The sequence below is a fragment of the Rissa tridactyla genome, chromosome 6 (assembly GCF_028500815.1).
Source record: "Rissa tridactyla isolate bRisTri1 chromosome 6, bRisTri1.patW.cur.20221130, whole genome shotgun sequence".
Taxonomy (NCBI): domain Eukaryota; kingdom Metazoa; phylum Chordata; class Aves; order Charadriiformes; family Laridae; genus Rissa; species Rissa tridactyla.
The window spans coordinates 27,741,856-27,756,939 of record NC_071471.1 but is presented as its reverse complement, the minus strand read 5'-3'; the positions used below and the strand labels follow the sequence as shown (position 1 = coordinate 27,756,939).

Genomic DNA, 15,084 nt, shown 5'->3' with positions numbered 1-15,084 from the left:
ATGTTTCCCGGCCTTCATCCAGAGCCCTTTGTGGCAGTCGAGGTGGACTCGGGGCTGAGGAGGGTTGTGGCTAGCAAAGGGCCCGTGTTTGCTCTCCCTTCCTTTTGCCTGCCTACAACTGCAGCAGGGGGTACTCCCAGGACTGAGCTTGGGTTGTCCCTGGCTGCTTTGTGTAGATTTGATGTGTGTGTGACAGTGTGGCTCCTGCTTTGTTTCAGATGGCTACTACATCTACCTGCAAGGGACCAATGCCCTTCCCGGCTTTGTGGCTCATCTTGTCAGTCCGGTGTGCAGTTCGGAAGGACCGCACTGCTTCCGCTTCTGGTATCACATGTTCGGAACGGCTGAAGAAATGGCCCTGCGGGTGTACGTGGCTAAGGACGAAGACCTGCTGCTGGTCTGGAGCAGCGTTGGGAACCACGGGGACAGGTGGAACTTGGGAGAGATCACAGTACACAGCACAGGAAACCTGCAGGTAAGGGCACAGGCTCTCACTGCCATCTGAGATGAACCGTGCTTTCTACGGGCACATCACACACGCGGCCAGAGCTAATGCTGGGAACCGTACCTTCCCTCAGATTGTCCTGGAGGGAGAATGGGGTGAAGACGTCCGGAGCAACGTAGCATTGGATGATCTGTCCATTGAAAAGGGATACTGCACAGGTACAAGGCTCAGCCCGGGGAAGGGCTGTCTTTGCTTCTTCTGGCAGTCATTGTCGTTTCTGTCTTGAACAAGAGCTAGAAAAGGGGGATTGATTTGCTTGTACCACTGTCTCTTTTGTAGGCAATGTGACTCCAACAACACCAGGCACCATCATCACCACACCTTCAGAAGACACAACAACGTCAGCACCCATACCAGGCCCAGGTGGGTAGAGTAGACCTGTCATGGGGCTGATGTTCTTTGTGCAAGGTGGGCTGGGGAGAAGAGGCAGCGGGAGGTGGTTGACTGAACGTTTCCTCTGGTCTTTCCACTGTCAGGGACCTGTGTGGTGGAAGGAGACCCTCACTACCACACGTTCGACAAGCAGCTACACCACTTCATGGGCACCTGCACCTACACCCTTTCCAAGCTGTGCGAAAGCAACGGCTCGCTGCCCTACTTCAACGTGGAAGCGGCCAATGAACACAGGGGAGGCAACACTCGCGTGTCCTATGTCCGATACGTGGATGTCGATGTGGCTGGCCAGCGGATAAGGCTGGGGAAGGGTGGAGTGGTGACGGTAAGCACAAGGCGGAGAGGCGCTGGGGCCGCGTGGGAGGAGAGGGCTGTGCCAAATGGGTTGCTCCAACCCTGTCTTGGTTTCTGTCCTTCCAGGTCAATGGAGTGGCAGAGATCCTGCCCTGCACCCCAGCCGCGGGCGTGCAGGTCTCGTCCAGCGGATTCTACACAGTGGTCACGACAGACTTTGGCTTGAGAGTGAAGTTTGATGGGAACCATCGGGTGGAGGTGACGCTTCCCAGCACCTTTGGGCAGAAGGTTTGTGGCATGTGTGGGAACTACAACGGGATGGCAGCAGATGACTTCCTGAACCCAGAAGGGATGCTGGAGCCAGACTCCACCAGCCTGGGCAACAGCTGGCAGGTGTCCAACGACAGCAGGTGTGTGTGGCCCCCCAGCAGCAGGTCTGGGGACGCATCGGGCCAGGGGAGGGGGAGGCACTAGGAGAAGCCCACAGATGACCTAGGAGCCCTTCTCCCTGTCTTTCCACAGCTGCTCAGCCGGACCACTCCCCACCCCAGCCTGCAATGAGACGGACAAGCAAGTCATTGCCAGCAGCCACTTCTGTGGGCTCCTCAACGACACCAGCGGCCCATTTCAGATGTGCCACGCTGTGCTGAGCCCCATCAGTTACTTTGACACCTGCCTTTATGACCTGTGTGAGCTGGAGCTGGACCGCGAAGCCCTGTGCAAGAGCTTGCAGTCCTACGCAGATGCCTGCCAGTCACTTGGTGTCAAGATCCCCGTGTGGAGGAACGCAACCTTCTGCCGTAAGTCCACACAGAGTACCAGGGCTCGTCACCCTCAGGAAAACACAAAATAGGAATGAAAAAGCGGAGTGGGGAATAAGAAAAATTTTTGTTACATGCCACGGGGATTTACAGGTCGTTGTAAGTATTAGAGGCTCCGTTTTCTCTTCCATTTGATCAAGTATGGCTTAGAATACCCCTGGAGCCAGGCAGAGCACAGAGAAAATAACGACTCTTAATTTTTCAAAGAGGAAAATGTAGCACAGAGAAGTGTTATGTTCTCCAAGTAAAGGCCATGTCTTCTGTCTTGGCAGCCATCACCTGTCCAGCCAACAGTCACTACGAGCCCTGTGGTGCAGCCTGCCCTGCCACCTGTGTTGACCCAATGGCTCCTGTTACCTGCAGCCTGCCGTGCGTCGAAGGATGTGTGTGCGACAGTGGGTACCTGCTCTACAATGACCGATGTGTGCCCAGCCAGCAGTGCGGGTGCTGGCACAACGGGCAGCACTACCCCGTGGGCTCGGAGTTCTGGACGGACAACACGTGCTCCTCAAAGTGCACGTGTCCCGCACGGGGAAGCAAAGTCCAGTGCTTCAGTGCCTCATGCCCTGCGGACCAGTACTGCGGGGTGAAGGACGGGAAACCTGCATGCCTCGAAGAATCCTACGGCATCTGCCACGTCCACGGTGACCCTCACTACGACACCTTTGACAAGGTGACGCACAACTTCATGGGCAACTGCACCTACACGCTGGCCAAAGTGTGCTCCAACAGCACCTCCCTGCCCTACTTCAACGTGGAGGCCAAGAACGAGCATCGTGGGAACACCAGAGTGTCCTACGTGCGCGAAGTCCTGGTTGAGGTGTACGGAGAGCGCATTGCCATTGTCAAGAAGGAGAAGAGCCAAGTGCTGGTAAGCCATGGGTCCGGCATGAGCGTGGCGTAGCTGCAAGGCAGGGCTGGCTTTTCTTGGCAGGGCCTGGCATGTGCCAGACATCTCCATTGTCCCAGGCGCGGGTGGGTTCCCCTGAAGCCCCTGGGTTGCTTTGGTTTTCCTTTCTGGAGGGGCTGGAGGAGGAAGAGGCAAATGGGGAATGTGGCCTGCCTTGAACAGAGGCCCCTGCAGGGTGCAGATCAGAGACGCGGCTCTGCCAGCCACGGGCAGGTCTGGGTGCGAGGGCATCATGGGCACCGGTTTGGCGTGCCCGGCCTGGCATCTGATTTCCCTGGGGCAGGAGACCTCAGGAAGGCCAGGGGCAGGTCCAGGGTCCATTGCGGTGTTCTGCCCTAGGTGAACAATGTGCGCCAGACCTTGCCGGTGAGCGCAGCCGGAGGTGCCATCACGGTGAGCAGGAGCGGCCGCTACATCGTCCTGGAGACAGACTTCAACCTCCGAGTGTCCTACGACACTGACCACTCGGTGGAGGTGAAGGTGCCCACTGCCTACTTCAACCTGACCTGTGGCATGTGCGGGAACTTCAACAACCGGAGAGAGGACGATTACATGATGCCCAATGGGCAGCAAGCCGCAGACTCCAACGAGCTGGGGGAGAGCTGGCAGGTCCCAGACAATGACTCCTCTTGCGGTGTCCCCGTCCCCTCCCCACCCTGCAGCGCAGAAGAGGAGAAGCTCTACCGATCGGACCAGTTCTGTGGCATGCTGACTGCCAGGCCTGGCTCTTTTGAGAGGTGCCACGCTGTGATCAACCCCCAGAACTACTTTGACACCTGTTTCTATGACCTTTGTGCCCTGAATGGTGGCCAGGAGGTCCTGTGTGCTGCTCTGGAGGCCTACGCTGATGCATGCCAGGCAGTCGGCGTGACTGTCCTTCCCTGGAGGAACACCACTTTCTGCCGTGAGTACCTGCCTTGCAGTTGCCAGAAGGGGGATGTGCTGCTCCCCACGCCCAGACCCTCTGGCCAAAGCAAGTCTTTGGTCTTCCCCTTCCCAGAAGGTCATCCTTCCTTGAAGGCGTGCTGGTCCTAATTGTTCCCTTGCCGTTGCAGCCCTGCCTTGCCCCGCCAACAGCTACTATGACCCTTGCACGACTGGCTGTCCTGCCACCTGTGTTGACCGACAAGCCCCGCAGAACTGCTCCAAGCCCTGCATGGAGGGCTGTGCGTGTAACTCTGGCTTCTTCCTCAGCGGAGACACCTGTGTGCCTGAGGCCCACTGTGGCTGCCTCTTTGAGGGGATCTACTACAGCGTGAGTGAAAGCCTTGCCCTGGCTTGCACCCCTCCCAGGGCACTCCCTTGCCCCTATTTCTTGCCTGATACGCTGACGCTCGGTGTTTCTCTGCCTGCAGCAAGGCGAGTACTCTGTGAACGAGAACTGCACTCGGCAGTGCCGGTGTGAAGCCAACGGCCAGATGGTTTGCTCTACGTTGTCCTGTGGTGAGGACGAGGTCTGCAAGATCCAGAATGGCCAGAGGGGCTGTTACCCAGCCAGCACTGCTCTCTGCCACATCTACGGTGACCCGCATTACAGCACCTTCGATGGGAAGCTTCACCACTTCCAGGGCTCCTGCAACTACACGGTGGTGACGGGCTGTGACAACTCCTCCGTTGGCTTCACTGTCACCACCCGCAACAAACATCGCGGCAGCCGGACATGGACAGCTCTGAACTCTGTGGCACTCTCCGTGGAAGGCCTCCACATTGCACTGCGCCAGAACAAGGCGGTCTACGTAAGCCCCTCATTTTCACACCTGGGAACAACAGATGCCCTAGGCACCATTGAGTGCCACTCTGTCCCCAAGCAGAGCTTGATATTCCCTGAGCCTGCTGGCATGCTCACAGAAGAGCACGGTGAGGCTCTGAGCGGGGCAGATGGGGCTGCTTGCGCAGCAACGGATTTTCGGCTTGTTTTCCTGAGCCTTCAGTGTGCCGTATGTAGAGGAGCTGCTGTTCTCGTAGGCCTGGGCAGGGTTTCTCGTGCCATTCTGACTCACTGGGCCCTGGCACCACCGCAGGGAAGCACAGTGACCTCCCAGTGGAGGGCATTGCCCTTATGCTTCTGTCTCCCTCTCTCCCCCTTATTCAGATCAACGGTGCTCTGGCCTCCCTGCCGGCCTCTCCTGCCCCTGGTGTGACTGTCTCCCTGAGTGGCTCCTACGTGCGGGTTTCTACCAAGCTGGGCCTGCAGCTGCAGTTCAATGGGGACCATGAGCTCTTGGTGAGGGTGTCTGAGAAGCACAAGGGTAAGCTGTGTGGGCTGTGTGGGACGTACACCGGGAGCCAGCAGGATGACTTCATGCGACCCGATGGGGTTGTCGTGCCGGACTTCAATGACTTTGGAGCCAGCTGGATGGTGCCGGATGATGAGTGGCTGTGAGTCCTTGTTCCGTCCCGTAGGGGACGGACAAAAGGGAGCGTGGGAGAGGGGAGCTGTGAGGGGCACAAGGAGGAAGGGTTGGTAATGGCAGGCACGGGGCAAGGGAGAGGAGGCAGGCAGTGGTGGGAAAGCGGGTGAGAGCACGTGAGGTTCCACAGCAGCAGATATATCGTCCTCGTGTCTCCTCTCTCTGATCCACCCACCAGTGGCACGTCCTCGCTGCAACTGGGTGCCAGAAGTGTGGCCATTCCCCTTTCCCCTCAAGGCTGGCTTGCCTGGGGCAGTGTCCGGGTCCCTCCATGCGGTCGGGGTGCACGGTGCTCTCTCCCCGTAGGCGCTCTGGTCTGGGGTCCTCAGTCATCTCCATGCACGGCCCTGCCATCCCACTCCACGTGCTGCGTCTCACAGTTCCTGCCCCCAGAGAGAGCGGGCCGGGGCCTTGGCATGAATCTTTTCCCAAGCTGTTGCGGTTGCAACTGCCTTGGCCATTTGTTTCTGTCCACCTGATGCCGTGGAGGAGGGTGGTGACTGTGGGGCATGTTGTTCACCCTTGCAAGTGACAACCATGGGTGCCTTGTCTTAGTGAGGGGTCTGGACTACAGAGGCTGAGGTTTTGGCTGGGAAGGAGGTCAGGAAACTGTCTGGTTGGGGGCCCACAGGCTGCCGTGGGCTCAGGGCTGTCTGTCTGTTCTGCAGGTGTGACCCGGCCATCATCCCACCTGTGTCCTGCTCCCCCTCCGAGGAGGAGGCAGCTAACAAGCAGTGTGCAATCCTCACGCAACTTGGTGGCCCATTCCAGTCATGCCACGCAGTTCTGCCACCCAAGACGTACTTTGAGAGCTGTGTCTATGACCAGTGTGCCACTGGTGGCAGCACGGAGCAGCTCTGCAATGACCTGGGGGCCTATGCAGCAGCCTGTGCTGAGGCAGGCGTTTCTCTGGGAGACTGGAGTGCTGGCACTGTCTGTGGTAAGTATTCTGCGCTCCTTTGGCCATGGTGTGGGGGTGTTTGGGAAAGGTGTAACATCCCCATTTGGGAACAAGTCCTCATTGTGAAACACATCTTCTCCACCTCTGTTTCACTGTGCATCCACCAGCTCCTACAACCTCGGCCCCCTTGCCAGACACTTCAACGCGGCCTCCACATACAACAGCACCAGCGCCCGAGACGAGCACAGGTACTGTTCTCTCCCATCCACGTGCAGGTACAAGGCTCGGCTTGGGGAAGGGCAGCTTGAGAGATGTCACCCACTGAGGTGGCCCACTGTGCTACAGGCAGGAGCACCGGTTGTCTTTGCAGCGCCCTGTAGGTCAGTGATGCAGCCTGTGCCCAACCAAGCAGGCTTACCTCTGGGAGGCTGGAGCGCTGGCACTGCCTGCAGTCACTATTTAGTTCATGTATCGCAAGGCCCACAGCCAAGACATTGAGCAGAGGTACTGAAGTGCCTAATCTGCGTTTGTCACACAGCTGTGCTGGTGGGAGAGCCCTTGAGCTGCAGGGCTCTTTCTGGGATGACAGTCTGCGACTCCTGCCCTGGGCCTTTCTGGTTACGGTGTTGGGGCGTATGGGAAGGGTGCACCGGCTGCCTGCAACAAAACTCCCCTGTTGGTGCAGATCTCTTATAACTCTCTCTTGTGCCAGGTCCATCGACTTCACAACCCGCGACAACATTGCCAGGCATTACAACGCAGCTTCCACAGACACCATCACCATCAACACCTACACCGAGCTCAGGTACTCTCGTGCTCCCTGCCCATCTTCTACTGCTCGTGGCAGCTGTTCATTTCACTCCCTCCAAGGCCCGCGACCATGGGATGGAGCGGCTGTAGTGAAGGGGCTGCGCGTGTTCTTTTGTTACCCAGTAATGCTGTTTGGAGATCGCTTGAGTGCAGAACTCTCTGCTGAGGAGTCACTGTGCAATCCCTGGCCTGGTCCTCTCTGGTCACAGTGTTGGGGTGTTTGGGAAGGATGGACCAGCTGCCTGCAACAAAACTCCTATGTTGACGCAGGTCTTCTCTAACTCTCTCTTTTGGCAGGTCCATCAACGTCACAACCCACAACACCCTCACCAAGCACTACGGCGCAGACTGCACACACGCCATCACCTCCAACACCCACACCCAGCTCAGGTACTGCCACGTCCCATCCCCAACTCTTACTGCCTGTCATAACTGCTCAAGTTTCTTAATACAGGACCTGCAGCCAAGTGACAGAGTTTTTATACTGGAGGGTGAGAGCTTTTTCTTGCTCACCCAATCACGCTTTTGGGACAGTCCTTCAGTGGTCGGACTCTTTCTGATGTCCTGCCTTGGATCTCTTTTGCCACATTGTTGGGGTCTTTGGGAACAGTACACCAGTACTGTTCTCTCCCATCCATGTTTTTTACTGGCTGCTGGGCACTCAGCTCATGGTCTTCCACTTGGTTAGCCGTCTGCTCCTGGCCATGAGCGTGCAAGGGATGTAGGTGTGCCCTGTGGGACACGGGGAAAAGGTGGCGCCACTCTCACTCTAGAAACTCTGCTTTCCTTTCTGCACCATACCCAGGTCCCCCAGCAGTGTGCAATTTTGCCTGCACATTCGACGATGACTTCTGTGAGTGGGTCCAGGCAGATTACAGCAGCATTGACTGGATAAGGAACAAGGGTCCAACGCCCACGCAGAATACCGGCCCCTCCTCTGACCACACGACGGGAGGTAGGAACAGCCACCAGTACACAGCGCTCCTTCAGGCAGAGGGGCGTCTTTGGGAAGATGGCAACAAACCCCTTCTAACAGCAAATACAGGCCTCATGTTTCCCGGCCTTCATCCAGAGCCCTTTGTGGCAGTCGAGGTGGACTCGGGGCTGAGGAGGGTTGTGGCTAGCAAAGGGCCCGTGTTTGCTCTCCCTTCCTTTTGCCTGCCTACAACTGCAGCAGGGGGTACTCCCAGGACTGAGCTTGGGTTGTCCCTGGCTGCTTTGTGTAGATTTGATGTGTGTGTGACAGTGTGGCTCCTGCTTTGTTTCAGATGGCTACTACATCTACCTGCAAGGGACCAATGCCCTTCCCGGCTTTGTGGCTCATCTTGTCAGTCCGGTGTGCAGTTCGGAAGGACCGCACTGCTTCCGCTTCTGGTATCACATGTTCGGAACGGCTGAAGAAATGGCCCTGCGGGTGTACGTGGCTAAGGACGAAGACCTGCTGCTGGTCTGGAGCAGCGTTGGGAACCACGGGGACAGGTGGAACTTGGGAGAGATCACAGTACACAGCACAGGAAACCTGCAGGTAAGGGCACAGGCTCTCACTGCCATCTGAGATGAACCGTGCTTTCTACGGGCACATCACACACGCGGCCAGAGCTAATGCTGGGAACCGTACCTTCCCTCAGATTGTCCTGGAGGGAGAATGGGGTGAAGACGTCCGGAGCAACGTAGCATTGGATGATCTGTCCATTGAAAAGGGATACTGCACAGGTACAAGGCTCAGCCCGGGGAAGGGCTGTCTTTGCTTCTTCTGGCAGTCATTGTCGTTTCTGTCTTGAACAAGAGCTAGAAAAGGGGGATTGATTTGCTTGTACCACTGTCTCTTTTGTAGGCAATGTGACTCCAACAACACCAGGCACCATCATCACCACACCTTCAGAAGACACAACAACGTCAGCACCCATACCAGGCCCAGGTGGGTAGAGTAGACCTGTCATGGGGCTGATGTTCTTTGTGCAAGGTGGGCTGGGGAGAAGAGGCAGCGGGAGGTGGTTGACTGAACGTTTCCTCTGGTCTTTCCACTGTCAGGGACCTGTGTGGTGGAAGGAGACCCTCACTACCACACGTTCGACAAGCAGCTACACCACTTCATGGGCACCTGCACCTACACCCTTTCCAAGCTGTGCGAAAGCAACGGCTCGCTGCCCTACTTCAACGTGGAAGCGGCCAATGAACACAGGGGAGGCAACACTCGCGTGTCCTATGTCCGATACGTGGATGTCGATGTGGCTGGCCAGCGGATAAGGCTGGGGAAGGGTGGAGTGGTGACGGTAAGCACAAGGCGGAGAGGCGCTGGGGCCGCGTGGGAGGAGAGGGCTGTGCCAAATGGGTTGCTCCAACCCTGTCTTGGTTTCTGTCCTTCCAGGTCAATGGAGTGGCAGAGATCCTGCCCTGCACCCCAGCCGCGGGCGTGCAGGTCTCGTCCAGCGGATTCTACACAGTGGTCACGACAGACTTTGGCTTGAGAGTGAAGTTTGATGGGAACCATCGGGTGGAGGTGACGCTTCCCAGCACCTTTGGGCAGAAGGTTTGTGGCATGTGTGGGAACTACAACGGGATGGCAGCAGATGACTTCCTGAACCCAGAAGGGATGCTGGAGCCAGACTCCACCAGCCTGGGCAACAGCTGGCAGGTGTCCAACGACAGCAGGTGTGTGTGGCCCCCCAGCAGCAGGTCTGGGGACGCATCGGGCCAGGGGAGGGGGAGGCACTAGGAGAAGCCCACAGATGACCTAGGAGCCCTTCTCCCTGTCTTTCCACAGCTGCTCAGCCGGACCACTCCCCACCCCAGCCTGCAATGAGACGGACAAGCAAGTCATTGCCAGCAGCCACTTCTGTGGGCTCCTCAACGACACCAGCGGCCCATTTCAGATGTGCCACGCTGTGCTGAGCCCCATCAGTTACTTTGACACCTGCCTTTATGACCTGTGTGAGCTGGAGCTGGACCGCGAAGCCCTGTGCAAGAGCTTGCAGTCCTACGCAGATGCCTGCCAGTCACTTGGTGTCAAGATCCCCGTGTGGAGGAACGCAACCTTCTGCCGTAAGTCCACACAGAGTACCAGGGCTCGTCACCCTCAGGAAAACACAAAATAGGAATGAAAAAGCGGAGTGGGGAATAAGAAAAATTTTTGTTACATGCCACGGGGATTTACAGGTCGTTGTAAGTATTAGAGGCTCCCTTTTCTCTTCCATTTGATCAAGTATGGCTTAGAATACCCCTGGAGCCAGGCAGAGCACAGAGAAAATAACGACTCTTAATTTTTCAAAGAGGAAAATGTAGCACAGAGAAGTGTTATGTTCTCCAAGTAAAGGCCATGTCTTCTGTCTTGGCAGCCATCACCTGTCCAGCCAACAGTCACTACGAGCCCTGTGGTGCAGCCTGCCCTGCCACCTGTGTTGACCCAATGGCTCCTGTTACCTGCAGCCTGCCGTGCGTCGAAGGATGTGTGTGCGACAGTGGGTACCTGCTCTACAATGACCGATGTGTGCCCAGCCAGCAGTGCGGGTGCTGGCACAACGGGCAGCACTACCCCGTGGGCTCGGAGTTCTGGACGGACAACACGTGCTCCTCAAAGTGCACGTGTCCCGCACGGGGAAGCAAAGTCCAGTGCTTCAGTGCCTCATGCCCTGCGGACCAGTACTGCGGGGTGAAGGACGGGAAACCTGCATGCCTCGAAGAATCCTACGGCATCTGCCACGTCCACGGTGACCCTCACTACGACACCTTTGACAAGGTGACGCACAACTTCATGGGCAACTGCACCTACACGCTGGCCAAAGTGTGCTCCAACAGCACCTCCCTGCCCTACTTCAACGTGGAGGCCAAGAACGAGCATCGTGGGAACACCAGAGTGTCCTACGTGCGCGAAGTCCTGGTTGAGGTGTACGGAGAGCGCATTGCCATTGTCAAGAAGGAGAAGAGCCAAGTGCTGGTAAGCCATGGGTCCGGCATGAGCGTGGCGTAGCTGCAAGGCAGGGCTGGCTTTTCTTGGCAGGGCCTGGCATGTGCCAGACATCTCCATTGTCCCAGGCGCGGGTGGGTTCCCCTGAAGCCCCTGGGTTGCTTTGGTTTTCCTTTCTGGAGGGGCTGGAGGAGGAAGAGGCAAATGGGGAATGTGGCCTGCCTTGAACAGAGGCCCCTGCAGGGTGCAGATCAGAGACGCGGCTCTGCCAGCCACGGGCAGGTCTGGGTGCGAGGGCATCATGGGCACCGGTTTGGCGTGCCCGGCCTGGCATCTGATTTCCCTGGGGCAGGAGACCTCAGGAAGGCCAGGGGCAGGTCCAGGGTCCATTGCGGTGTTCTGCCCTAGGTGAACAATGTGCGCCAGACCTTGCCGGTGAGCGCAGCCGGAGGTGCCATCACGGTGAGCAGGAGCGGCCGCTACATCGTCCTGGAGACAGACTTCAACCTCCGAGTGTCCTACGACACTGACCACTCGGTGGAGGTGAAGGTGCCCACTGCCTACTTCAACCTGACCTGTGGCATGTGCGGGAACTTCAACAACCGGAGAGAGGACGATTACATGATGCCCAATGGGCAGCAAGCCGCAGACTCCAACGAGCTGGGGGAGAGCTGGCAGGTCCCAGACAATGACTCCTCTTGCGGTGTCCCCGTCCCCTCCCCACCCTGCAGCGCAGAAGAGGAGAAGCTCTACCGATCGGACCAGTTCTGTGGCATGCTGACTGCCAGGCCTGGCTCTTTTGAGAGGTGCCACGCTGTGATCAACCCCCAGAACTACTTTGACACCTGTTTCTATGACCTTTGTGCCCTGAATGGTGGCCAGGAGGTCCTGTGTGCTGCTCTGGAGGCCTACGCTGATGCATGCCAGGCAGTCGGCGTGACTGTCCTTCCCTGGAGGAACACCACTTTCTGCCGTGAGTACCTGCCTTGCAGTTGCCAGAAGGGGGATGTGCTGCTCCCCACGCCCAGACCCTCTGGCCAAAGCAAGTCTTTGGTCTTCCCCCTTCCCAGAAGGTCATCCTTCCTTGAAGGCGTGCTGGTCCTAATTGTTCCCTTGCCGTTGCAGCCCTGCCTTGCCCCGCCAACAGCTACTATGACCCTTGCACGACTGGCTGTCCTGCCACCTGTGTTGACCGACAAGCCCCGCAGAACTGCTCCAAGCCCTGCATGGAGGGCTGTGCGTGTAACTCTGGCTTCTTCCTCAGCGGAGACACCTGTGTGCCTGAGGCCCACTGTGGCTGCCTCTTTGAGGGGATCTACTACAGCGTGAGTGAAAGCCTTGCCCTGGCTTGCACCCCTCCCAGGGCACTCCCTTGCCCCTATTTCTTGCCTGATACGCTGACGCTCGGTGTTTCTCTGCCTGCAGCAAGGCGAGTACTCTTGTGAACGAGAACTGCACTCGGCAGTGTCCGGTGTGAAGCCAACGGCCAGATGGTTTGCTCTACGTTGTCCTGTGGTGAGGACGAGGTCTGCAAGATCCAGAATGGCCAGAGGGGCTGTTACCCAGCCAGCACTGCTCTCTGCCACATCTACGGTGACCCTGCATTACAGCACCTTCGATGGGGAAGCTTCACCACTTCCAGGGCTCCTGCAACTACAACGGTGGTGACGGGCTGTGACAACTCCTCCGTTGGCTTCACTGTCACCACCCGCAACAAACATCGCGGCAGCCGGACATGGACAGCTCTGAACTCTGTGGCACTCTCCGTGGAAGGCCTCCACATTGCACTGCGCCAGAACAAGGCGGTCTATGTAAGCCCCTCATTTTCACACCTGGGAACAACAGATGCCCTAGGCACCATTGAGTGCCACTCTGTCCCCAAGCAGAGCTTGATATTCCCTGAGCCTGCTGGCATGCTCACAGAAGAGCACGGTGAGGCTCTGAGCGGGGCAGATGGGGCTGCTTGCGCAGCAACGGATTTTCGGCTTGTTTTCCTGAGGGCCTTCCAGTGTGCCGTATGTAGAGGAGCTGCTGTTCTCGTAGGCCTGGGCAGGGTTTCTCGTGCCATTCTGACTCACTGGGCCCTGGCACCCATCCGCAGGGAGAGCACAGTGACCTCCCAGTGGAGGGCATTGCCCTTATGCTTCTGTCTCCCTCTCTCCCCCTTATTCAGATCAACGGTGCTCTGCCTCCCTGCCGGCCCTCTTCCTGCCCCTGGTGTGACTGTCTCTCCTGAGTGGCTCCTACGTGCGGGTTTCTGCAGCTGCAGTTCAATGGGGACCATGAGCTCTTGGTGAGGGTGTCTGAGAAGCACAAGGGTAAGCTGTGTGGGCTGTGTGGGACGTACACTGGGAGCCAGCAGGATGACTTCATGCGACCCGATGGGGTTGTCGTGCCGGACTTCAATGACTTTGGAGCCAGCTGGATGGTGCCGGATGATGAGTGGCTGTGAGTCCTTGTTCCGTCCCGTAGGGGACGGACAAAAGGGAGCGTGGGAGAGGGGAGCTGTGAGGGGCACAAGGAGGAAGGGTTGGTAATGGCAGGCACGGGGCAAGGGAGAGGAGGCAGGCAGTGGTGGGAAAGCGGGTGAGAGCACGTGAGGTTCCACAGCAGCAGATGTATCGTCCTCGTGTCTCCTCTCTCTGATCCACCCACCAGTGGCACGTCCTCGCTGCAACTGGGTGCCAGAAGTGTGGCCATTCCCCTTTCCCCTCAAGGCTGGCTTGCCTGGGGCAGTGTCCGGGTCCCTCCATGCGGTCGGGGTGCACGGTGCTCTCTCCCTGTAGGCGCTCTGGTCTGGGGTCCTCAGTCATCTCCATGCACGGCCCTGCCATCCCACTCCACGTGCTGCGTCTCACAGTTCCTGCCCCCAGAGAGGGCGGGCCGGGGCCTTGGCATGAATCTTTTCCCAAGCTGTTGCGGTTGCAACTGCCTTGGCCATTTGTTTCTGTCCACCTGATGCCGTGGAGGAGGGTGGTGACTGTGGGGCATGTTGTTCACCCTTGCAAGTGACAACCATGGGTGCCTTGTCTTAGTGAGGGGTCTGGACTACAGAGGCTGAGGTTTTGGCTGGGAAGGAGGTCAGGAAACTGTCTGGTTGGGGGCCCACAGGCTGCCGTGGGCTCAGGGCTGTCTGTCTGTTCTGCAGGTGTGACCCGGCCATCATCCCACCTGTGTCCTGCTCCCCCTCCGAGGAGGAGGCAGCTAACAAGCAGTGTGCAATCCTCACGCAACTTGGTGGCCCATTCCAGTCATGCCACGCAGTTCTGCCACCCAAGACGTACTTTGAGAGCTGTGTCTATGACCAGTGTGCCACTGGTGGCAGCACGGAGCAGCTCTGCAATGACCTGGGGGCCTATGCAGCAGCCTGTGCTGAGGCAGGCGTTTCTCTGGGAGACTGGAGTGCTGGCACTGTCTGTGGTAAGTATTCTGCGCTCCTTTGGCCATGGTGTGGGGGTGTTTGGGAAAGGTGTAACATCCCCATTTGGGAACAAGTCCTCATTGTGAAACACATCTTCTCCACCTCTGTTTCACTGTGCATCCACCAGCTCCTACAACCTCGGCCCCCTTGCCAGACACTTCAACGCGGCCTCCACATACAACAGCACCAGCGCCCGAGACGAGCACAGGTACTGTTCTCTCCCATCCACGTGCAGGTACAAGGCTCGGCTTGGGGAAGGGCAGCTTGAGAGATGTCACCCACTGAGGTGGCCCACTGTGCTACAGGCAGGAGCACCGGTTGTCTTTGCAGCGCCCTGTAGGTCAGTGATGCAGCCTGTGCCCAACCAAGCAGGCTTACCTCTGGGAGGCTGGAGCGCTGGCACTGCCTGCAGTCACTATTTAGTTCATGTATCGCAAGGCCCACAGCCAAGACATTGAGCAGAGGTACTGAAGTGCCTAATCTGCGTTTGTCACACAGCTGTGCTGGTGGGAGAGCCCTTGAGCTGCAGGGCTCTTTCTGGGATGACAGTCTGCGACTCCTGCCCTGGGCCTTTCTGGTTACGGTGTTGGGGCGTATGGGAAGGGTGCACCGGCTGCCTGCAACAAAACTCCCCTGTTGGTGCAGATCTCTTATAACTCTCTCTTGTGCCAGGTCCATCGACTTCACAACCCGCGACAACATTGCCAGGCATTA

General features: G+C 57.9%; 2 protein-coding genes across 2 annotated transcripts in view; both read left to right on the top strand.

The window, feature by feature from the left end:
• On the top strand, window positions 1–7,135 carry LOC128911099 (IgGFc-binding protein-like). The gene is made up of 15 exons (XM_054205373.1): window positions 1–130; window positions 219–475; window positions 579–663; window positions 785–868; window positions 982–1,223; window positions 1,319–1,602; window positions 1,715–1,992; window positions 2,286–2,884; window positions 3,263–3,827; window positions 3,979–4,178; window positions 4,279–4,659; window positions 5,016–5,302; window positions 6,003–6,274; window positions 6,403–6,483; window positions 6,948–7,135. Exons 1-15 carry the CDS (start codon window positions 1–3, stop codon window positions 7,133–7,135), a joined length of 3,933 nt encoding a protein of 1,310 aa, XP_054061348.1.
• Window positions 7,136–8,095: 960 nt separating this feature from the next.
• LOC128911098 (zonadhesin-like) overlaps window positions 8,096–15,084 on the top strand; it is a 7,052-nt gene continuing 63 nt past the window's right edge. The window contains exons 1-16 of the mRNA XM_054205372.1: window positions 8,096–8,225; window positions 8,314–8,570; window positions 8,674–8,758; window positions 8,880–8,963; window positions 9,077–9,318; window positions 9,414–9,697; window positions 9,810–10,087; window positions 10,381–10,979; window positions 11,358–11,922; window positions 12,075–12,274; window positions 12,375–12,464; window positions 12,560–12,760; window positions 13,213–13,397; window positions 14,098–14,369; window positions 14,498–14,578; window positions 15,043–15,078. Of these exons, the coding sequence (XP_054061347.1) occupies window positions 8,096–8,225; window positions 8,314–8,570; window positions 8,674–8,758; window positions 8,880–8,963; window positions 9,077–9,318; window positions 9,414–9,697; window positions 9,810–10,087; window positions 10,381–10,979; window positions 11,358–11,922; window positions 12,075–12,274; window positions 12,375–12,464; window positions 12,560–12,760; window positions 13,213–13,397; window positions 14,098–14,369; window positions 14,498–14,578; window positions 15,043–15,078 (3,589 nt within the window). The remainder of the gene's footprint in view (window positions 8,226–8,313; window positions 8,571–8,673; window positions 8,759–8,879; window positions 8,964–9,076; window positions 9,319–9,413; window positions 9,698–9,809; window positions 10,088–10,380; window positions 10,980–11,357; window positions 11,923–12,074; window positions 12,275–12,374; window positions 12,465–12,559; window positions 12,761–13,212; window positions 13,398–14,097; window positions 14,370–14,497; window positions 14,579–15,042; window positions 15,079–15,084) is intronic.